Source organism: Lithobates pipiens, unplaced genomic scaffold, assembly GCF_037356315.1.
Source record: "Lithobates pipiens isolate NorthernLeopardFrog02 unplaced genomic scaffold, aLitPip1_a1.2 Scaffold_22, whole genome shotgun sequence".
Classification (NCBI taxonomy): Eukaryota; Metazoa; Chordata; class Amphibia; order Anura; family Ranidae; genus Lithobates; species Lithobates pipiens.
The window spans coordinates 6,644,808-6,669,551 of record NW_027507784.1 but is presented as its reverse complement, the minus strand read 5'-3'; the positions used below and the strand labels follow the sequence as shown (position 1 = coordinate 6,669,551).

The following is a 24,744-nucleotide window of genomic DNA, read 5'->3' as shown; positions in this document are numbered from 1 at the left end:
GTCCATCCAGTTTAACCTGAGTGAGTGTCTACAATTGTCCCTATCCCTGTACATTGTACATTGCACACTCACATTGGTCTCTACCCTCAAGGAGCCCACAAAGGAGCCCACCCTCAAGGAGCCCACAAAAGAGCCCACCCTCAAGGAGCCCACAAAGGAGCCCACCCTCAAGGAGCCCACCCTCAAGGAGCCCACGTTCAAGGAGCCCACAAAGGAGCCCACCCTCAAGGAGCCCACCCTCAAGGAGCCCACGTTCTTGAATTCTCAAAGTGTTTTATTGGCTTGAGTTCGGGTTCACATACTGTATATGTGAACTGGATCCGGGTTCCCCCGCATCCAATTTTCATGACAGGCGAGTGTGACCGGCTCTCAATGGAGCCGGTTCACACGGGTCTGGGTTGGCCACGGAGTGGATTGCGAAAGGGTCCTGTGTATGTTTGGATCTGGTTCAGGTGCGAATTCAGGCAAAAATTCAGACCTGAACCAGTGAAAAGACGCACATTGACCCCAGGCATGAACCCGCAGCCAAACATATGTGAACCCGGCCTTAGCCTAACTAAATGTAGCCTAACCACTGCATTTAATGCCCATTTTAATGATCCACTTAAGCTCTGGAAGGTTTTACCCCCTCAAAACCAGAGCAATTTGTGTTTTTTTTTGGTTTTTTTTATTGATGAAAGAAATAAAGTAATGTACAATTACTTGGAAGGGAATGATCATTATCAATTGACATCAACATTTAAGGAAGGGTATCCAATACCTGGCACAAACCAACATAAGTAGTGCTGTGCCCTGCTATGCATATACAATAGGAAAAATAGAAAAAAAAATAATAGTCCATTAATAGTCCATAAACAGTTTCAATGTCAGACTTTTGGTACTGAGCTTCCAGCTATCACCACACTGTGTGAGAAAACGTGGCACCACTTCCCCCATCAGATGTACACTCACCAGATGATACTGCCTCCCACTCTCGTGTTTTTGGCAAAAAAAGCAGTCATCAAATCAAATGACAGCAATATCCCAGTATATGGAGATCCAAAAGTCATCGTAATATGTGGAGAAAATAAACTCCAAATAGTGTGAAACCATTTATAAAAAAAGTTTATTTGAACAATCCTTACATCACCAGCCTAATGGTCGGGCACTTACCAGAAGGCCAAGAAATAATCTCATTGGTATCGTGTATAATGCCAGAGATATCAAGTGGCGACGAGCATAAGAAGTATTCAAATTTTGCTCTTTCTCCTCATTCACTTCTGGTGGTACGTGATCGTCACTTCCGGTTGCTGTACAGTCACGTGCCGACGCGCTTCGTCATACCGACTTCGTCCAGGGATTGGCTGTACGGCAAGACAACCTCATCTAAGTGCACCCACTTATGAAAATGGCTGGGAAACTAATCCTGCCCTGCCCTGTGGAGATGATATGTCTAGCATCCGCCACATATACACTCATATATACTACATAAATATCAAATATCGCTGGAAGTAAACAAAGCCCAGGACTCGGCAGGAAACGCTGGGATTGTGAATTTTTTTTTTTTTATCTCAGCCTTTCCTGCCTAGAGGAGAGATGTGGGGTCTTATAGACACCAAATCTCTCCATAAAGAGGACCTGTCAGGCACCACTCCTTTTACAAGAGATTTTTACATATTTACATCCCTTGTAATAGGAACAAAAGTGATCAAAACATTTTTTTTTAAAGAAAAAGTGTAAAAATAAAAAAGTAAGTAAAATAAACAATAAAAAAAATGAGAGCGCCCCCCGTGAGCTCGCACGTCAGAAGCGAACGCACAAATAAGTCACGCCCGCATATGTAAACAACGTTCAAACCACACATTTGAGGTATCACCGCGAACGTTAGAGCGAGAGCAATAATTCTAGAACTAGACCTCCTCTGTAACTCCAAACAGGTAACCTGTAAAAAAAAAAATTAAATTGTCAACTGTGGAGATTTTTTAGTACTGAAGTTTGGCACCATACAGGGGTGGACTGACCATTCGGGCACTGCCCAATGGCCCCATGCCACTAAGGGGCCCCATCAGGGTTGCAAGCCTCAATAAAGCCAGGGACAGTATATAAAAATCTGTGTTTTAAAAAAAAAAATCACAAGATTATAGCTGCCCCGCCCCGCCTCTCCAGTACCCTTTCAGTGTGTGTATGTGTATTCTGTGTGTGCATACTGTGTGTGTATATTGTGCATCTGTGTGTGTATTCTGCATGAGTGTGTGTGTGTGTATACTGTGTGGCCCCATAATCTATTGCCTGGGGGCCCCATAATCTCCTATTGCCCGGGGGGCCCCATAATCTGCTCCTATTGCCCGGGGGCCCCATAATCTCCTGTTGCCCGGGGGCCCCATGAGTTGTCAGTCCGCCCCTGGCACCATACCATAAGTGTGGCATGTTAGGTATCTATTTACTCGGCGTATCATCAGCTGCCGCGTTATACAAAGAAAAAAACTATGCTATACAAAAACAATTGTCTAACTTTACTGTTTTTTTGTTTGTTTTTTATCCACGAAAGTGTTTTTTTTTTTCAAAAAAATTGTGTTTTGAAAAATTGCTGCATTAATATATCGCGTGACTTTAAAAAAAAAAAATTGCAACGATCACAAAATAAAAATAAAAAATAAAATATATATATAATGTTTGGGGTTCTGAGTAATTTTCTAGCAAAAGCAAAATGATTAATTTTTACAGGAGAGGAGTCTTGGAATTCGCCCGGTGGGTAAAATAATTAAAAATAGAGGCTCCTCCTACTCCATCAGGTCAGGGACTCCATAAAAGGTTCGGATGGGGAGGTAAAAACCCCATTAGAGGGATCCCTGAAAGATTTTAGCTGCAAGAAGGTCATTTCTTTCCCCAGATGTCAAATTACCTGAATTATATGTTTGGGACGGACTGATCGTGTAAGATTTAATCGTAGGAATATTTATTGTTTCTTTTATGCATGTTACACAATTTTTACTGATATGGTTTGTAACGTGTTGTGTCTTTTATGGTTGTATCACTAAGCAATGGTCATTTTTTTTCCTGTTCCCTGGTAGATCCACTTGCGGTTCAAGAAGTCTGCTCAGCAGACGAGGAATGGAAGGAGGGGGACAAAGGTGACAGATGTTACTGCAAGGATCAATATAAAGTCTCCAGTACGTATATATGAATTTGAAGTGCATCTCACTGTTCCTTCAATTCTAATCATGGGATAAATATTTAAATGCATTTACCTAAATCCTCACCTCCTAATATCATAGTATATCTTGTGTTTCCCCATGAAGAACCTTGATGAGGGCCGCCATCTTGAAATTCTGATTCCTTCTGCTTAACAACGGCTTTCTTTTTGCTATGACCGTGTTGAGGTTGTTGTACAGAAACCATTGTGCTACCCTGCAGCCAGTGCCGAGACAAGGTCTTCTAGAGCCCAGGGCTAAGGAGCCAAACTTGCTCCCCCCCCCCCATAAAAAGCTATGTGTTGGCAAAATACCCCCCCTCCAAAAAAATTGAGCTCTAACCTTCATGGTTACCCCCTAAGCAGAAGTTCTCCCTTCTCCTAGGACAAATCTTCTCCCCTGCTGAAATTGTCCCTCCAAGCACAAATCTTTGCCACCCCCCCAGCTTAAATCCTCTTTCTATAAATCCCCCCCCCCAAAAAAGAAAAAAAACACTCCTCTTAACACAAATCCTCTACCCCTCAAATTTCCCCTTCGAGTACACATCCCCCCCCCCCACTCCAAATCCCCCCTCCCAGCCCAAGTTATCTCCCCCCCCACCCTAGAACAAATCTTCTCCCCCCAAATTTCCCCTCCTAGCACAAATACCCTCCAATCATCTCTAATAGCACAAACCCCCCACCCAAAAAAAACATCTCCTCCTAGCACAAATCCCCTCGACCACATCACCTGTTCTAGCACAAATCATATTTCCCCAACCTCCCTTCCAATACAAATCCCCCCAAATCACCATTTGTAGCACCCTCCCCTCAAATTTCCCCTCCTAGAGCAATTCTTACTCCCTGTTGCCCTCCAAATTCCCCTCCTAGAGCAATTCTTACTCCCTGCTGCCCTCCAAATTCCCCTCCTAGAACGATTCTTACACCCTGCTGCCCTCCAAATTCCCCTTCCTACAACGCTTCTTACTCTCTGTTGCCCTCCAAATTCCCCCTGCTAGAACAATTCTTACTCCCTGCTGCCCTCCAAATTCCCCCTCTTATGCCGCATACACACGTCCGGACTTTTCGAGGGACTAGGTCCGACAGACTTTTGACGGAGTTCTGACGGAGTTCTGACAGAGTTCTGACGGACTTTCCGAATGAACGGACTTGGCCACACACAATCACACCAAAGTCCGACGGATTTGAACGTGATGACCTACGACCGGACTAGAATAAGAAAGTTCATAGCCAGTAGCCAATAGCTGCCCTCGCGTCGGTTTTTGTCCGTCGGACCAGCATACACACGAGCGGATTTCTCGGTAGTAACTGGGTCCGGTGGAGTTCCGGCGGAAAAATTTGAAACGTGTTCTATTTCTAAAGTCTGTCAGATTTTTGCAAATCAAAAGTCCGCTGCAGCCCACACACGATTAAATGGTCTGCCCGAATCGTTCTTTCGGACCTTTGATGTCCAAAAGTCCGGTCATGTGTACACGGCATTAGAACAATTTTTACTCCCTGTTGCCCTCCAAATTCTCCCTCCTAGAACAATTCTTACTCCCTGCTGCCCTCCAAATTCCCCCTCCTAGAATGATTCTTACTCCCTGTTGCCCTCCAAATTCCGCCACCCATCTCCAATCCCCCTCTCTTCCAATCTCCTCATGGCGCCCCTGCACCCCCCTCCCCCCCATGATACCACAGTGACCCTCCTTCCCACCCCTTGTCCTGGCCCTGCATGCAGCACACTAAAAACAAGAAAACCCATACAGCGCCTGGTCTGCTTGTGCAATCAGAGACAGGATCACTTCCCAAAGTGGAAAATAAAACAGAAATGGAGGGTGCACCAGCCTTGTGCGTTGCCTTTATAAATCTTTTTTATTGAAGAAATAAAACAAGTGCGTACTCACAAACAACATATGATATCAAGTCCATCAATATCCACAGTGGTCCACTGCTCCAATCCCGACATGGGGAAGATATCCACCAAATATCGGGCACATTTTTAGGTGGGCCCCCTCTTCCTCAGTGCTCTTCCCCAGTCCAGTCCCTAGGGGGCTGCATGGTGTTGTTTAGCTTTATATTGTTGAAGATCTAATGTCCACCACTGCCGAAACACCCACCTTGAGCGCAGGAGATTGTCTGTTTTGTTTTTGTTTACAAAGTTCTCTGACGTGACAGTTCACATGTGACCTGTACCATGGCATGAGCCATATGAATAGAGATAAGGAAGAATGAAAGTGATATTAAAGCGGAGGTCCACCCTAAAATGGACCTCCGCTCATCGGAATCCCCCCCCCCCTCCGGCGCCACAATTGGCACCTTTCAGGGGGGAGGGGGGTGCAGTTACCTGGATAATCCAGGTAACTGCACCCACTTCTGGGATAGCTGTCTGCGGAAAGGGGCGTAGATTACGCCCCTTTCCGCAACTGCCCGCCCCTTTGCGCAAGTGCCCCGCTGCCTGCCGGGAAACACACAGTTCCCAGAGGCAGCGGGGACCGTCCGGATTGCGCCGCGCGGCTCGCGCATGCGCAGTAGGGAACCGGGAAATGAAGCCGAAAGGCTCCATTTCCTGATTCCCATACCCAAGATGGCGGCGGCAAGACCCGACAGATGACCTAGTGAACGGCTTCGGGTGCCGACATCGCGGGCGCGCTGGACAGGTAAGCGTCACTATTTTAAAAGTCAGCAGCTGCAGTATTTGTAGCTGCTGGCCTTTAAAAAAAAAAAAAATGCGGAGTCCCGGTGGACTCCCGCTTTAAAGGCTTCCTTACAACAACAAGAAAACACAAACAAACAAGCATGTCATACTCAGCTGCTCTGTGTAATGGTTTTGCACAGAGCAGCATTGATCCTCCTCTTCTTGGGTCCCTCACTGCTGCTCTTGGTCCCTCCTTCCTGCCCCCAGAGCAAGCATCTTACAATGGAGGCACCCAGCAGGCTCGTTCCCGAGCCGTGGCTCTGTGTGTCCATTCACACACACAGAGCCATGGTTTAGCCCCGCCCCCTCATTGGCTCACTGGTTGTGATTGACAGCTGCGGGAGCCAATGGCTTCTGCTGCCATCTCAGCCAATGAGGAAAAGAAAGAGACCCTGGAAAACCCAAGGCTCTTGTGCACATTGCTGGATTGTGATGGGGCTCAGGTAAGTATTGGGGAGGCAGCTCCATGCAGAAGTTTTTGTTCTTTTACCTTCCCGCAATGCATGAAGGTAAAAAAAAACTTGAACCAACTTAACTATAAAAAAGTAATACATGGACTTTTTTTCTCACTTTACTCCTCTAATGCCACGTACACACGATCGGAATTCTCGTCGGAAAAATCTCTGATGGTTTTCCTGATGAAATTTCAGGATTCCACTCAAGATGTCTTGCCTACACACGGTCACACCAAATCCGACCGTCAAGAATTCGGTGACGTACAACATGTACGACGGGACTAGAAAAAGGAAGTTCAATACCCAGTAGCCAATAGCTTCCATCTCATAGTTGAATCTGAGCATGCCTGAGTTTTTGCGTGTCGGAATTGCATACACACGATCGGAATTTCTGATAGAAAGTTTTTTCCGTTGGGGAAAATTGAGAACATGCTCTCATTTTTTTGCTGCCGGAAATTCGGACAGCTAAATTCCGATGGAGCGTACACACGGTCTCATTTTCCAATGAAAAGCTCTCATCTGTCTTTTGCTGGACAAAATTCCGATCGTGTGTACACGGCATAATAACAATAGATAAATAGAAAAATGTGCCTAAATTAAAAAAAAAGTAGTAATGATATAGTCGGTATCCTCATCCTCATAAATTTATACAGAAAACAAAAATAGGGAAAGGGCCTATACATGGAACACTCCAACCATGAACTAGCCAAACATCCCCCAGTGGAGTAAAGGACTATCTTGATACCCAGAAGATACCCAGAAAAATATAACAGATATAATTAAAATAATGTTTATTTAGACAAAGAAAAAATATAAATTTAAAAACATTTGTTGACAAACAACATAATTACAACACGCAATAGTGTATTTAGATGGTATAGTTGATGTCCAAGTTGATCGTATTTTTCAACTAGTTTCGCGTCTTAATGTCACTTCTTCAGGAAAATCTTGGTACAAATCTACAATTAAATATATAACGTCAACATTGTTGATATAATATACAAAACACATCTCAAAATCATATTGTACAGAGTATTTTTACAGCCATAAACACCTTTAGTATTACAGAGCAGATGGCTCACCACTATGAGGAACCAAGTTACGAACCAAAAATGGAACACGGGTGGCTCCCACCATCTGGGCTTCATCGTTCTCGGGGCGGACACGGGAGGTTTAAGTAAATAAATAATACCAATAGAGGAAAACTGGTAAAGACAAATTTAATTTATTCAAATAAATCTCAAAGTGGGTGTAGGCACCTCTAGGGCCGCGTACACACGCGGGGACTGTTCGCCCAACTTTGTCCGTCAAACAGTTTCAGCAAACAGTCCGCTCAAAATTAGCATGGACGGACATGGCCACACACGACGAACGAACAGTTTGCTGAAACCGTGCGCGATGACGTGAACGGCACGTACGACGGGACGAAAAATACGACGTCCTATACACTGCATTATAACTTTCGGCGTGTAAATCCTTTCTGAGCATGCGCGGAACTTTGTTTGTCGAACAAGCCTACACACGAGGGGACTGTTCGCTGAAACAAAGTTTCAGCGGACAGTTTTTCGGAATTTCCGAAAAACCTTGTTCAGCGGACTGTTCGCTGAAACTGTCCGCTGAAAGCCCACACACGAGCGGACTGTCCGCCGAAACACTGTTCAGCGGACAAAGTTGGGCGAACAGTCCCCGCGTGTGTACGCGGCCTAGGTTAGGCAAGCCCCACACGCTCATTGAGTTGTGTTTAAAACGTGCACTTTACATGCCTTTTGGGGGTCATTTAATTTATATCTAAAACCCTCCATCAATTAGTAAACAAGGCGCCTGACCCTCCAGCTTCCCATAAATGAATACAGTTGCAAGGTCTTTGTGGATCGTTGGCCAAAAAATGGCTCAGGTTTTTTTTTTCATTGTGTGATGAAGCTTGGTAATGGCCGATAAGAAATGAAAGGGCAAAGGCCACACAAGACAACCATCAAAGCACCAAAATGTGTATGTAGATGGCCCGTTACACTCGGGTAGCAGTCTATCAGCTTTCATCTAAGCACAGGTACACTTTAAAAACCTACTGAGTATGTAACCCATTGAGAGTCCCCCCAATGTCCCAATGAACCCAGAATTCATTTCTACATTCAGAGAGAATTTCTTACCTCCTCCATTACATTGAACATACCCCGGATATTATTCCTGTTGTAGAACTTTTTGGAACACGAAATGGGACGTCTGAACGTTGATGTGATATCTGAACATGTTGTGTGTCTCTAGGTTTGTCAGACGTCCGTCCCCAGCTGACCTGTGGACTGGACGGGATGAGAGCCTCCTTCCAGAAGTGTCAGATGAAGGAGTTGGACACCTATTTCGGTCGGGAGAATGTGAAGGACGGCGGCTGCTTTGGCTTTGAGGATAACAGTGTCACAAATACGTTTTCCGTTCTGGCCGCTCTACAAGTTGGCGGATGCGGAGTCCAGTCCTATGTAAGTGCCGTTATTAATATTATTATTTCTTCACTAGGCTCACCCCTACGACAATGTGTAAAATATCTCCGGCTCATTAAAAAGAGTAAAGTCCCAAAATTGTAATGCCCCGAACACACGATCGGACTTTCCGACGGGAAATGTTGGATGCGAGCTTGCTGGCGGAAAGTCCGACTGTGTGTACGCTCCATTGGACAGTTGTTGTCAGATTTTCCACGGACAAATGTTGGCTAGCACGTTCTCAAATTTTCCACCAACAAATGTGTGTTTTTAGGACTTTCCGATCGTGTGTACACAAGTCCGTCGGACAAAAGTCCAAAGTACAAACACGCATTGCTCAGAAGCAAGGACGAGCTGGAAGCGGTCGGTCTTGTAAACGAGCCTTCGTGATGGAGAATTGACATTCGTAACAGAGAATTGATATTTGTTATTGAGAATTTACATTCATAACGGAGAATTGACACAAGTTTTTTTTTTTTCAGGGAAACGGGGTAGCGCTTATTTGGGGGTAGGGCTTATATTGCAGCCATTACCAACAAGCACGCTAGGTCTTATTTTCGGGTAAACAGGGTAATGAAGCTGCTTTGCTGGTGATACTGATGGAGTTATTGCAAACAAAGTTTCAAAGACTTTTTTTTTCTAGTGATATCAAGAATAATACTACCAAATTGTCATTTGAAGTAAAACTCACAGCCAAGTATTATTCTACACAATTTTTTTTATTGTGCATAAAAAAAAAAATTAGCCATGCAATCTGCCAATAGAATTAAACCAAAAAGTGCATTCTATGCATCCAAAAATATAGAAAATATACCCAATCAAATCATTATTATTCAACCAAAAAAATAATGTCAAAGCAATAACTCCAAGGCCAATAATAAATAACACGTTATCTCCTCCGATTCCGCAACATGTCTGGTTGATGAACGGAAAAGCACAAAATGAAAAACATCGAAAAGAAAAGTACGAATCAACACTCACCAAACTTCTACTAACACAAAATTAGCAGAAGGAGCCCAAAGGGTGGCGCTAAAGATCTGAAAAACCACGTAGCACATCTTGTACGTCACCACGTTTGTAATTGTTGGCCAACATTTGTGTGACCGTGTGTATGCAAGACAAGTTTTGAGCCAACGCCCTTCGAACAAAATTCCATGGTTTTGTTGTCGGAAAGTCAGATCGTGTGTACAAGGCTTGAGTCTCCCTCCCCCCCCCATGTATTCCACGCGCTGACCATCCCATCTTTATAGACAGATGTCATACCCAGGCAAAAGCGTGGCTCTGTGTTTTTTTTAGGGCTGTTACTGATTACAATTTTCGTGTTTGATTAATCGTTTTTTTTTTTTTTTATTGATTAATCAACTAATTTCGATTAATTATAACGCACATACAGATCCAACTACTCTTAGCTGATCTCCTTGCATTGCAACTCTACATTACTCAGTGGTAAATGTGGTATACACTATATATACAATCACCCGACACTAGTTAGTTTCCACAATCCATGACTTGACTTCACAGTCCACACAAATACGTTTTAAATTCAAACTGTAGCACTGACATAAGTTTTTTTTTTATTTTTTCCACAGTAGCGTAACAATCCCTCCACCTCCTGTCTAACTAATCACTCTCACCTTATGGCATGGACCCCTGTGCAAAGAGGTGGTCATGCAAGCGGGTATCAAAAGAGTTAACACGGACCATAAACTTCTCTCACTTCTCCTTAGATCTCAGCAAGGATGCCGGGTCATGGGTAGAAAAAAAAGATCGAAGTGCTCACCGCTTAAGTATAAGATTTCATTTTTGTGTTCAAAACACAAACTACTCACATAAAGATGATAAAAACACTAATCGTGTTAGTTCCGTAGGGCAGTGGCGGGTGACGTCATGCGTAGCTCCTCCCCTGTATGCGCTATGTTCAATCAGAACTTCAACGTCACCGGACTCCTCCCCCCTTCCCTTTGTTAGCAGACGGAGGCACTTGGGAAAAGGGGGAGGAGTCCGGTGATGTCGGTGTCCGTGACGTCACCGGAAATCCCTGAAGCCGGCGGAGAGGTGAGTACCGATCAAATTTTTTTTTAATCGATCAAAAAAATGTATTGATTAATCCAGGAATTAATCTTTAATTTCCACAGCTCTAGTTTTAATTTTTTTTTTTATTACAGTATGCATTTCCCATGAATCACAGGTTGTAAAAAATATAATATGATATGGAAATATATATTTATGTAAATTTTTCTGTAGCAAAATGGAAGCCATGTCACATATCGGAGCACGTTTGTCGTTGAGCTGCACGATGGAGGGATAATTATGAGGAACGACACCTTGACCATAACCCTGTCCTGTGTCTATGAGCTGGATATGATCACAAGTCTGAATCTAGCCCTGCGACCTATAATCAGGTAAGGAAGATTTCGATTTCATAGGGTGGAGAGGTTTAAGGTGGACCTGTACTGTTATTGTACAATTCAGACAGGACGATAGAAGGGAAATAAAAAATAAAAAAAAACTTGCCTGTTGCTCCAGTTAGGAAAATCAGAGCTCCTTCTACCACATGGTTACATTATTAGTTCCAAGGCAGTGGTCACATGGTCTTTTCATTGACTTATTTAACCGCTTGCCGAACCAGCCGCCCTCAGGTGCACTGTGGCAGAATGGTGCAAGCATGCAAATCGGCGTTATGTTACGTCGGTTCTTAAGGCGGCCACTAGGTGGGGGTGCGCACGTACCCGCTGCTTGCCCCCCCCCGAACCGTTGCGAGTGCTCGGCAGTCTCGATGACCCACGATCGCTCGTAAAACCACCAGACCTGAGATCTCTGTGTGTAAACTCTCAGAACCCTCTCAGTGACAGATTGTCCGTTCATTCAGAGTATGAACAGCGATCTGTCATCTCCCCTAGTCCCCTCCCCCTGCAGTTAGAACACACACTAGGGAACACAATTAACCCCTTGATCGCCCCTCCACTGCCAGTGACATTTTTACAGAAATCGGTGCTTCTTTTTTATAGCACTGATCGCTGTATAAATGTCAATGGTCCCAAAATAGTGTCAACATTGTCTGATGTGTCTGCTATGATGTCACAGTCATGATAAAAATTGCAGATCGCCGCCATTACTAGTAAAAAAAAAAAAAAAATGCTCTAAAAATATCTCGCCCACCTTACCCCTACACTGCCACCCACTGGTTAACCCCTTCACTGCCAGTGTCATTTACACAGGAATCACTGCATTTATATAGCACTGATTGCTGTATAAATGACAATGGTCCCAAAAATGTGTCAAAAATGTCCGATGTGTCCGCCATAATGTCACAGTCACAATAAGAATTGCTGATCGCCGTCATTACTAGTAAAAAAAATATATATTAATAAAAATGCCATAAAACTATCCCCTATTTTGTAGACGCTATAACTTTTGCGTAAACCAATCAATATACGCTTATTTTTTTATTTTATTTTTTTACCAAAAATATGTAGAAGAATACATATTGGCCTAAACTGAGAAAAATATATATATATATTTTTTTTTTTTAAAAAAGAGATATTTATTATAGCAAAAAGTACAAAATATAGTTTTTTTTTTTTTTTTTTTTAATTGTCGCTTATAGCGCAAAAGAAAAAAACCGCAGAGGTGATCAAATATCACCAAAATAAATCTCTATTTGTGTTAAAAAAAAAAGACATCAATTTTGTTTGGGTACAACATCGCTCGACCGCGCAATTGTCAGTTAAATCGCCGCAATGCCGTATCGCAAAAAATGGCCTGGTCATTAAATCTTTCCGGGGCTGAAGTGGTTAAAGTGGTTGTGAAGGCACAAGGTGCATTCTATAAATGTAGGTAAAACAAAAAAACTTCTGTTTGCAGCGCCCCCCCCCCCCCCCCAAGCCCCCTAATACTTACCTGAGCCCCCTTTCGACCCAGCGATGTCCATGAGAGCCTTGCCCCTCTGGGGACTCGCACTCTTGAGCACTGGGGTGGGTGGGTGCCCGACATGACCGAAAAACGCCTATACCTTCTGTGATGTATTCCTTTGAGTGGAGTCATGTCGGGTTTTCCCTTTTGAATTTTGAATTCAAAGATTGCTCATTTAATTTTTAATGTTGATTAGTCATGTGACCTTTTTATATACTATTTAGGTGTTACTTATTTTGTTTTTTGTTTTTTATCTATTTTTCACCATTACTTGGGTATTGTTTTTATTTATCTAAGTTTTTTAAATTTCTATTTTTAAATTTCTATTTATTTCACGTCACCTTGAAGGGTATTATATATATTTATATTATGTCTCTTTAGTGGGATTATTCATTTTTTTTATCATTTTATTTATTTAATTTATTTTTTCTTAAATTGACATTTGATTCAGTTTGGTATTATTAGAGCTGCACTCCTTTTGCATTTTTTTTTTTATTCCTTTTGCATTTTTTTTTAATCAGCCATGGCTAAGGACTAATGTCCGACACGCGTAAGGGTGTTTTACATGTTTATAAGAAATACTATTTTGGATGTCACCCTGAGTGCTGACCATCCCTTTCCATACTCATATACTGCACATTGACTCTGAACATATCATTTCTCGTAGACTTGGTCGTACTGAAAAGATCTATTTTGAACATTGCAACATGAGTTTGCTTTTCTTTATAAGAAAAACTTGCCTTCTTACCCAATTCAACAGAACAAAACAACAGAAAACCAACCAAAATCCTCCATCCTTTATTTATTTTTATGTTTCGGTTGTATGTTCTTTGTATATGTTTTTTACCTTAAATTCACAAATAAATGACTAATAAGTGATTTCGAACTCTCACAGCTCGGTAAATATCACAGTTGGAGGGACGGGACAATTCAAGGCCTCCATGGTTCTGTATAAAGACAGCAGCTACACAACTCCATATGAAGGGTTGGAGGTCTCCTTGTCTTCTAAGACCATCTTGTATATTGGAGTCTTCATTCAGGGTGGAGACACATCGCAGTACGTTCTGGTGATGAGGAACTGCTACGCCACCCCGACGCAATCTGCTAACGACACCCTGAAATACTACATCATCAAAGACAGGTAAACGTGGATGTATCAGATACAGAGTCAGATACTCATTCCCTTCCCCGTAACCGGAAAAACACAAGGGGGGCGCCACTAAGTGCTGCGTTTTAATACACCTTTAATAAAGGAAGCCAATGGAACCCTCATATTTCATAGTATGCAATACACTTATTAGTAGAATAGACGGGTGTAAAAGCCGATCCGCCCAAAAATTCAGTCCTAAGCTGCAACCAGCGGTGAAGGGAGAACCAGGAAGACGCTGTATGCCAAACTCGGAAGTCAACTGAGGCGCCATGGAGCATAGAATCCAAAGTAACGTCATGGGGAGGGGGGGGCATGTAACCACGGTAAGGCATTTCAAAGCTTTTCTGCCTTCTTCTTTGTCAAATCAATGATGACAAAAAAGCCGAAAAAGCTTTGAAACCCGTTACCATGGTTATAGGCCCTCCCATGTGATGTAACTTCCAGTTCTATGCTCCATGGTGGCTCAGTTGATTGGCACATGCTCCATGGTGGCTTCTGGGATTGACATACAGCATTAGGACTGTCCTTCTGGGCGGATCAGCTTTTACACCCATCTAATACACTGATAAATTAATAGCATAGTACGAAATGTAAGTGTTCCATTGGCTGCATTTATTAAAGGTATATTTTAATGCTGCACTCAGTGGCGCCCCCTTGTGTTTTTCTAGTTGGAGCTGCCTGAATAAGTGGTTACTGATGGAATACACAAACCCCTAAGGACTTTCCCTGGAGTAGTAGACCTTAGGGGGCCGTTGTTCACCTTCTTCCCCCCTTATATATATCTTGTCTCTTTTTAATTGTTATGTTCTATTAAGGGGAACATTTATTGAATATTCAGCTCGGTATTACATCTTTCTACCGCACCATATACTTTGATTGCCTTCTTTATCTATAACCAGACATATTATTACATTGAGAGTGAGGCCGCGTACACACGCGCGGACTGTTTGCCCAACCTTGTTCGTCAAACAGTTTCGGCAAACAGTCCGCTCAAAATTTGCATGAGCGGACTTGCCCACACACGAGCGGACTGTTTGACGAACAAGGTTGGGCAAACAGTTCGCTCAACTTTTGAAATGAACGGACTCGCCCACGTAAGGAGGAGGCAAATCCGCCCATTTCGAGCGCGTGTACAGGTAGGCGGGGCCCGCGAAGGAGACGTCGCGGGCTCCGCCGCCTGGAATGGGCTTAAAGGGGAACCCCAACGCCGAAAAAAATCGGCGTGGGGGTTCCCCAAAAGTCCACACCAGACCCTTGTCCGAGCACGCTACCCGGCCGGCCAGGAAAGGGGGGCGAGCGAGCGCGCCCCCCCTCCTGAGCCGTACCAGGCCGTGTGCCCTCAACATGGGGGGTGCCTTGGGGAAGGGGGGGCCGCGCGGCCCCCCCCACCCCAAAGCACCTTGTCCCCATGTTGATGAGGACAAGGGCCTCTTCCCGACAACCCTGGCCGTTGGTTGTCGGGGTCTGCGGGCGGGGGGCTTATCGGAATCCGGGAGCCCCCTTTAAGAAGGGGGCCCCCGGATACCGGCCCCCCACCCTATGTGAATGAGTATGGGGTACAATGTACCCCTACCCATTCACCTGTGAAATAAAGTACAAAAAAAAACACAACACAGGGAAAAAATATTTTATTGCACAGCTCCGGGGGTCTTCCGTCTTCGGGGGTCTTCTCGCCGGACTCCTCCGCTATCTGTGTGTAGCTCTTTTACTAGCGGAGGAGTCCGGCTTTCTTCCTCCCCGCCGCCGGCCTCTTCTCCCGACTTCGGGGGTCTTGTCCCCCTCTTCGGTTCTTCTGCCGGGCCACCGCGCCTTCTTCTAGCTTTTACAGGCGGTGGCCCGGTCTTCTGTCGCCGCTGCCTTCCGTTCTTCTGTCGCCGCCTTCGGTTCTTCTGCCGGGCCACCGCGCCTTCTTCTAGCTTTTACAGGCGGTGGCCCGGTCTTCTGTCGCCGCTGCCTTCCGTTCTTCTGTCGCCGCCTTCGGTTCTTCTGCCGGGCCACCGCGCCTTCTTGTAGCTCTTTTACAGGCGGTGGCCCGGTCTTCTGTCGCCGCTGTCGTCGCCGCCGCCGCCGCCTTCCGTTCTTGTTCTTCTTCTTCTTCTTCTTCTTCTCCAGGCGATGTTGACACGTCGCTCCCTCCGGCCGGAATGCCAGAGCCGCGCTGTGCGGTCACTTATATAGTGACAATGGGGCGGTGTCACATGGTATATGTCACATGGGTTGGTCACATGGGTTGATGTCACATGGGGACTATGACATCGTAAGGGGGCGGGGTCACCATGTGACCAACCCATGTGACATATACCATGTGACACCGCCCCATTGTCACTATATAAGTGACCGCACAGCGCGGCTCTGGCATTCCGGCCGGAGAGCTCGTCGAGTCAACATCTCCAGGAGAAGAAGAAGAAGAACAAGAAGAAGAACAAGAACGGAAGGCGGCAGCGGCGGCGACGACAGCGGCGACAGAAGACCGGGCCACCGCCTGTAAAAGAGCTACAAGAAGGCGCGGTGGCCCGGCAGAAGAACCGAAGGCGGCGACAGAAGAACGGAAGGCAGCGGCGACAGAAGACCGGGCCACCGCCTGTAAAAGAGCTAGAAGAAGGCGCGGTGGCCCGGCAGAAGAACCGAAGAGGGGGACAAGACCCCCGAAGTCGGGAGAAGAGGCCGGCGGCGGGGAGGAAGAAAGCCGGACTCCTCCGCTAGTAAAAGAGCTACACACAGATAGCGGAGGAGTCCGGCGAGAAGACCCCCGAAGACGGAAGACCCCCGGAGCTGTGCAATAAAATATTTTTTCCCTGTGTTGTGTTTTTTTTTGTACTTTATTTCACAGGTGAATGGGTAGGGGTACATTGTACCCCATACTCATTCACATAGGGTGGGGGGCCGGTATCCGGGGGCCCCCTTCTTAAAGGGGGCTCCCGGATTCCGATAAGCCCCCCGCCCGCAGACCCCGACAACCAACGGCCAGGGTTGTCGGGAAGAGGCCCTTGTCCTCATCAACATGGGGACAAGGTGCTTTGGGGTGGGGGGGGCCGCGCGGCCCCCCCCTTCCCCAAGGCACCCCCCATGTTGAGGGCACGCGGCCTGGTACGGCTCAGGAGGGGGGGCGCGCTCGCTCGCCCCCCTTTCCTGGCCGGCCGGGTAGCGTGCTCGCACAAGGGTCTGGTGTGGACTTTGGGGGAACCCCCACGCCGATTTTTTTCGGCGTTGGGGTTCCCCTTTAAGCCCATTCCAGGCGGCGGAGCCCGCGACGTCTCCTTCGCGGGCCCCGCCTACCTGTACACGCGCTCGAAATGGGCGGACTTTCCGAGCGGGAACAGTCCGCTCATTTCGAAAGTACAGCGGACAGGCCCACACACGGGCGGACTGTTCGCTCAAACACAGTTTCAGCGGACAGTTTTTCGGAATTTCCGAAAGACTTTGTCCGTCCAACTGTCCGCTGAAACTGTCCGCTGAAAGCCCACACACGAGCGGACTGTCCGCCCAAACACTGTTCAGCGGACAAGGTTGGGCGAACAGTCCGCCCGTGTGTACGCGGCCTGATAGATGTGGGCTCCATGGACCAACACCAGTATGACATGAATACTTTACCTGGCTAAGGGGTGCACCTTGTTCCCAAAATATGTTGGGTTAATTCTTCCATTTACTGCATATAATAATAATATTTATATATTTGTATGATATGGACAGGTTTTAATTACATTATTTTTTGAAAGCCTTCCATCTATGAATCCAAGAATGTCTTCAGACTTCCTTGCTCATTCTTAAGCCTCATACACACGGTCGGACTTGTACAAACTTTTCCGTGGACTTTTGTACAAAGGGCGTGGTCCACAAGTTTGTATTGCATACACACGGTCGGACTTTTTGACAACAAACACGAACGTAATGACGTCACAACGCACTGACGCCGCTTCAAAAGAGGACGTTCAATGACTCCAGCGCCACCTTTGGTCAACTTCTGTATTGTAGTCTGATCGTTTGCATAGACTCTGAGCATGCGTGTTTGTACCTTGTACAAAAGTCTGATGCTTTTGCGTACACACGGTCGGACTTTGCTCCATCGGACTTCTGTTGCCAGAAAGTTTGTCCGTTCGCACAGACAACAAAAGTCCGATGAAAACGGAAAAAGTTTGTCCGATGGAGCGTACACACAGTCGGATGTTGCTCCAAAACAGCTAATTTGCATGTTTGTTGTCAAAAAGTCCGACCGTGTGTACGGGCCTTTACTCTAGCAATGTTTCTGCAGGTATCTTCTCTTTCTAAAGCATTGTCTATAATATAGTATCGACCAGTCTTTTCCAACCAGGGAGCCCAGGCACCCTGGGGTACCTTTGGGTTGCTTCAGGGGTGCCTTGGCACAATGCAGTGGCGGCTGGTGCTCAAAATTTTTGGGGGGCACAAACAAACTGAAAATTTCTGAACCCCCCCCCCCCATCAATTGCAGCCTCACTGTACCATCAACTGCAGCCACTTGCCATCAAACACAGCCACTGTACCCATCAATTGCTCCCACTGTGCCCATCAATTGCTCCCACTGTGCCCATCAATTGGTCCCACTGTGCCCATCAATTGGTCCCACTGTGCCCATCAATTGCCGCCACTGTGCCCATCAATTGCTCTCACTGTGCCCATTAATTGGTCCCACTGTGCCCATCAATTGCTGCCACTGTGCCCATCAATTGCTGGCACTGTGCCCATCAATTGCCGACACTGTGCCCATCAATTGCCGACACTGTGCCCATCAATTGCTCCTACTGTGCCCATCAATTGCTGACACTGTGCCCATCAATTGCTCTCACTGTGCCCATCAATTGCTGACACTGTGCCCATCAATTGATTCCACTGTTCCCATCAATTTCTTCCACTGTGGCAATCAATTTCTGACACTGTGCCCATAAATTGCTCTTACTGTGGCCATCAATTGCTCCCACTGTGCCCATCAATTGCTCCCACTGTGCCCATCAATTGCCACCACTGTTCTCATCAATTGCCACTACTGTTCCCATCAATTGCCACCACTGTGCCCATCAATTGCTCCCACTGTGCCCATCAATTTCCACCACTGTGCCCATCAATTGCTCCCACTGTGCCCATCAATTACCACCACTGTGCCCATTAATTGCCACCACTGTGCCCATCAATTGCTCCCACTGTGCCCATCAATTGCTCCCACTGTGCCCATCAATTGCTTCCACTGTGTCCATCAATTGCTCCCACTGTACCAATCAATTGCTCCCACTGTGCCCATTAATTGCTCCCACTGTGCCCATCAATTGCCGACACTGTTCCCATCTGTTGCTCCCATTGTGCCCCATCAAACGCAGCCACTGTGCCATATCAAATGCCAGTGTGCCCCCCCGCCAGCCCTCCGTCTGCACTTACCTGTCTCGGTGAGACAGTTTCTCGATGTCTTCTCCTGTCCTCTCTTGCCATCCTTTGCTATGATTGGATGCCTGTTGTTTCAGCCAATCAGGTGACGGGTAACAGATCCGAGCACCTGATTGGAGGAGTGGCGGTTTAGTGTTAGGAAGGCGACTATTCATTTGCTTTTCTAACACAGCTGAGTGACCTGCGAGTGCCCAGCATGGTGCTCGCAGGTCACCTTTTTTGACACATTTTAGAGCTTATGGTTATAATCAGGTGCTTAAAAAACACCCCCCACTGCTGTAATTCAGAATATGGGGGGGGGCAGCGGCGCCCATAGATAGATTCATGCAATGCATGAATCTATTAGTGCTTGAGGGTGGTGGCAGAAGAGAGGGGACGGCACCCATCTGCTGGGTTGTACATGATTTTTGGATACTTTTTAGGCATTGTGCCAGTGGCGGTGCGTCCAGTACCACCACTGGCACGATGCCTAAAAAGTGTCCAAAAATTGCTTATAACCCGGTGGAGGGATCAAGACTGCATTCGAGCTACACAAAGTCACAGGTTTTCATTGTTCACCATTACAAGCTTCTAGCTGCTGGTGTCCCACCAACCTATGATGTCATTGGTTGATGGGCGGGGAGTTGGGCCTCTGCATAGCATCTTTGTTTGACCCCTCCCCTGCCTCTAGATGAGTGAGAGAGAGAGAGAGAAATGAAGGGAGAAGAGAAACATTCGAATACCAGTCAGCACCAGTTTGCTTGGGAAGAATGAACCACCTCTAACATTGGGTGTCCTACGTGAGTGGATGGTGCTACAATATGTAAAAGTATTGGTTCAATTATTTGCATTGGGGTGCCATGAGATTGTGTATCATTTTAAAGGGTGCCTTGACTGAAATTTTTTTGAAAAACACTGGTGTGTACAGTATGTAGGCTCCAATGGGGAATGTTGGATGCCTCATGATGGTCATAGCAGATGAAAAAGTCTGAGGATATTTCAGTTTAGAGGTCGCTCCCCCAAAAAACGCTTCACCCACATCTACCCAACACTAAAACATCAACTTGGTCAGATGTCCTCTTTTGAAAAAAGAAAAAAAATGTTTAATTCTATTCTATTTGATGAATAAAGTTCTATCATAGGCAAAGTGCATAAAATGTATAATACTTTAAGGTTTTTCTTATCTCCCTCAGCTGTCCCAACAAGCAAGATGAAAGCATAAACGTTCTAGAGAACGGAGTCTCCAGACAGGGGCGGGTATCTGTCCAGATGTTTAAATTTGTGGGAGATTATGACCTTGTCTACCTTCATTGTGCTGTGAGCCTGTGCGAAGTCAGATCTGGAGCCTGCCAACCGGTGAGTAGACCTGCATATAAAGATCGAAGTTGGGTGGAGACATGGGCTGGTCTTGTTGAAATATTGCCTCAGGGGACACCCTTCACCGGATGCATCATCCAAGTTGAAAAGATATAAAGCAGTTTCATTCAAGTGATTGTAAAGTCCCGTTTTTTTTTTTCTTCTTTTAAATAACAAAGATGTTATACTTACCTCTTCTGTGCAGTTGGTTTTGCACAGAGCAGCCCCAATCCTCCTCTTCTCGGGTCCCTCTTTGGCTTTCCTGGCCCCTCCCTCCTTTCGTGTGCCCACACAGCAAGCAGCTTTCTATGGGGGGCAACCCAAGCCCAGCTGCAGCTCCCTGTGTTCATTCAGACACGGAGCTGCCATTCTGCCCCGCCCCTCTCTCTCCTGATTGGCTAACTGATTTTGATGGACAGCCGCAGGAGCCAATGGCGTGGTTGCTGTGTCTCAGCCAATCAGGAGTCCCTGATCAGTCCCAGATGGCTAAGACACTTGTGGACATCGCTGAAGAGTGAAGGGGCTCAGGTAAGTATTGGGGGGGGGGTGTTGAGGGAGGCTGCTACCCACAAAATATTTTTTATCTTAATGCATAGACTGCATCTTCTGCCTTTAGAACTCCTTTAAGCCCTTGTACACACGGTCGGAGAATCCGTCCGAATGTGTCCTATCGGACCGTGTTGTCGGATAATCCAACTGTGAGTGGTCTGCATCGGACTGTTTCCGTCGGAATATCCGACGGACCAAATTTTCCAACTTGCTGAAAATATTTTCCGACCAACTGGTCCAATAGGACATACTCCAATCATGTGTAGAGAATTTCGATCAGACAAAGTGCCACGCATGCTCAGATCAAATTCCTACATCAAAGCTATTGGCTACTAGCCTGAACGTAGTCCCATCGTAACGAAATTACGTCACCACGTTCTGAAAGATCGGATTTTCCGACAACTTTGTCCGACCGTGTGTATGCAACAGTTTCGGACAAGATCCGACGGACAAAATTCAGTCATTGAAACCCAAAGGGATTGAAGATATTATTTTATTATGAAAATGATAATGTAACATTGTACCTTCTCTATCCAACTATATCAGCTTTTCCGTTTATATGAACCTCTGTGAATAGCTCCTCCAAATTATGTGATAACGTTATATAGACGACATTTATTATCAGCGTCTCTTGTCTAAATGTCTGTGTTTGGTTCCAGTCTTGTACTTCAAGAAGAAGTCAAAGAACCGAGTTGGACTCCCACAGTCTGAGAATTGGACCAATCATCCGCTCAGGTACACTTAGGCATGGATAAGAACATTTTCCTCTCATTACAATAATATATCTGGAGTTTGTTTGTTTGTTTGTCAATTAGAGTTAGGGGTTCATTCCCGGTTTGGTACACCAACTTTGGGAACAGAATCACTTTGTCCTTGTCCAGATGATACTATGCCAAAGGACTTCTCTAAATGACTGCCACCAATATGGTGCATCTCACCGACTGCTAAATAATATGGAAACTTCTCTGATTAACACTTTATCTAATGTATTTATGGAAAGGGGGTGTAGAGAGCACAATCCCTACTGAGTGGTTGTGAGATGGAGCAGGAAAATCACAAAACCCGTCTTTATAAAGGATATAATAACGTGGTGGAGCCCATTCAAGTGTAATGAGAGGATCGTTTGGCCACAAAGTTCCATGTGGACCCTCAGCCTGGGAATATCATCTCTAATTTTACAAATATAGATGAATATCAACTATGCCAATTATGGTGTTATATTTTATTATCAATTACCAAAATTAAAAAGCTTGATGTCATATAAATGATACAATCAATACAATGTTATGTTTTCTATTCTCTGCAGATCCCAACTCCTCTGCCATCAGTAGTAAGTTTGCGTTTTATTAACTATTATCTGTATTATTATTTTTTTAATATATATATTATATATATATATATATATATATATATATATATATATATATATATATATATATATATATATATATATATATATATATATATATATTATTTAAACCATCAGGGTGGATATAACAATATAATGACTGTAGCAGCTGTCAGATCATACAAAGGTTTTTTTTTTCTACAGTATATGGGGTAATCCTTCCAAATTAACAACAGATTTGCTAATTTTATTTTAAGAGTCAATATTTTAACTTGGCTCGAATCACTCCCTAGGACACACATTTAACCCCTTGATCGCCCCCTGGTGTTAACGCTTTCCATGCCAGTGACATTTACACAGTAATCAGTGGCTATTTTTAACTCTGATTGCTGTATAAATGTCAATGGTCCCAAAAAAGTGTCAAAATCATCCGAAGTGTCTGCCATAATGTTGCAGTCCTGATAAAAATTGCAGATCGCCGTCTTTACTAGTAAAAAAATAATAAAAATGTCATAAATATTTTCCCTATATTGTAGACGCTATAATTTTTGTGCAAACCAATCAATATACGCTTATTGCGTTTTTTTTTTTTTTTTGTTTTTAAATTTACCAAAAACATGTAGAAGAATACATATTGCCCTAAACTGAGGAAGATTTTTATTTATTTATATATATTTTTTTGGGGGGGGGGTGGGATATTTATTATAGTAAAAAGTAAAAAAAAAATAGCTTTAAAAAAATATATATATATTTTTTGTTTATAGCGTAAAAAATAAAAACCGCAGAGGTGATCAAATACCACCAAAAGAAAGCTCTATTTGTGGGGAAAAAATTACATACATTTTATTTGGGTGCAGCGTGGCACGGCCGCACAATGGTCAGTTGAAGTGACGCAGTGACGTATCACAAAAAAAATGGCCTGGTCATTAAGGGGGTAAATCCTTCTTGGGCTGAAGTGGTTAAACTATCGTGACACTGTGATTACTATTGATCTGTGATTGGCTACAGCTAATCACATGGGTCAATGTGCTCTGATTGGCCCAGGTACTATGCGGCAGCCGTGGGCCAATCACCGATCACTCTGCAGGAAACATAGCTGAAATATTTGGGTAGTGATGTCATCATTATCAATGCCACTTGGCTGGAGATCTGCAGCCATGTAAGGCGAGATGGCACGATGTCAGCGGGTCCAAGTGACATGAAGGGTGCAACCATCCATTGCTTCTTTGGGAACCAGTGCCAGCAGGAAGTTGTCATATATAGAAACGGCAGAAATACCACTTGTGTGTACAGCATGATACTTGGTTTCCACCAAATAGGGGGGTGGCGAGGCAAACGTTTGTGCGATTTTTTTAAATCGCTCAATAAGCCAAAGTTCCGTCCTAACATAAAGTTGGAGTAAACCATTGGCAGAGAAAAAACATTGTGGTGCTCCAGTGGGTGGAAAATACCTCCCTCGGTCACCCCAAAGATAATCTAGAATTCCCTGGATCATGTTAGTATGCAGTTACATTTTGTGTAGTTGGGAATTCATCCAACTTGTATCCAAATGAATCTACTGAGCTGTCCAGAAGTAGTTCTTGAGGGACTCTTTTTTTCTCATATTCACGGCTCCTATTGAGAAGAAGTCCTTCCATGCGTGGAGGTTACATCTATTTTCCTCCAGATATAATTCCTTTGTGATAAGTTTGAAGTAAATAACTCCATACCAAGTTCATTATATGGACTGCTTATATCATTCCACTTCTATTCCAGGTTCTCACAGTTTATGGGTTCTGCTTCCCACCGCTCTGCTGCTGCTGCTGATACCATCCGTGTGACCGGGACAAAACGCGTCTGTACGTCATCCTCAGTGGGCAAGTTATTATAGGTGTGATGTGGAAGGAACAGGATTGGTGCAAATTTTAAATCAACATCCCACCGCCCATGCCCCCCTCCGTGACTTTTCCATCAAAATCAACAATGCGACCATCAGTGCCTCCCATCGCGCCCGGGTACTCGGTGTAACCCTAGACTCTGACTTGTCATTTCAGCCCCAAGTCCAATCGTTGTCAAAAGTTTGTAGAATTAACTTCTGAAACATCTCTAAAATTCGCCCCTTTTTAACAAATGAAACCACCAAGTTCCTCATTCACTCCCTTGTTATATCTCGCCTTGACTATTACAACTCCCTTCTCATTGGTCTGCCTCTCCATAGGCTCCTCTCCTCTTCAGTCTATCATGAATGCTGCTGCCAGACGCCAGACTTATCCACCTTACCAACCGCTCAGTGTCTGCCAACCCTCTC

The 24,744-nt window shown here is 44.9% G+C and overlaps 1 protein-coding gene across 1 annotated transcript in view; it reads left to right on the top strand.

Moving 5' to 3' along the window:
• Positions 1-24,523, top strand: part of LOC144000343 (uromodulin-like) — a 50,299-nt gene extending 25,776 nt beyond the window's left edge. The window contains exons 10-17 of the mRNA XM_077494134.1: positions 3,051-3,149; positions 8,564-8,772; positions 11,017-11,174; positions 13,580-13,825; positions 20,398-20,560; positions 21,769-21,844; positions 22,416-22,439; positions 24,213-24,523. Of these exons, the coding sequence (XP_077350260.1) occupies positions 3,051-3,149; positions 8,564-8,772; positions 11,017-11,174; positions 13,580-13,825; positions 20,398-20,560; positions 21,769-21,844; positions 22,416-22,439; positions 24,213-24,277 (1,040 nt within the window). The 3' untranslated portion in view covers positions 24,278-24,523. The remainder of the gene's footprint in view (positions 1-3,050; positions 3,150-8,563; positions 8,773-11,016; positions 11,175-13,579; positions 13,826-20,397; positions 20,561-21,768; positions 21,845-22,415; positions 22,440-24,212) is intronic.
• The last annotated feature ends 221 nt before the right edge of the window (positions 24,524-24,744 follow it).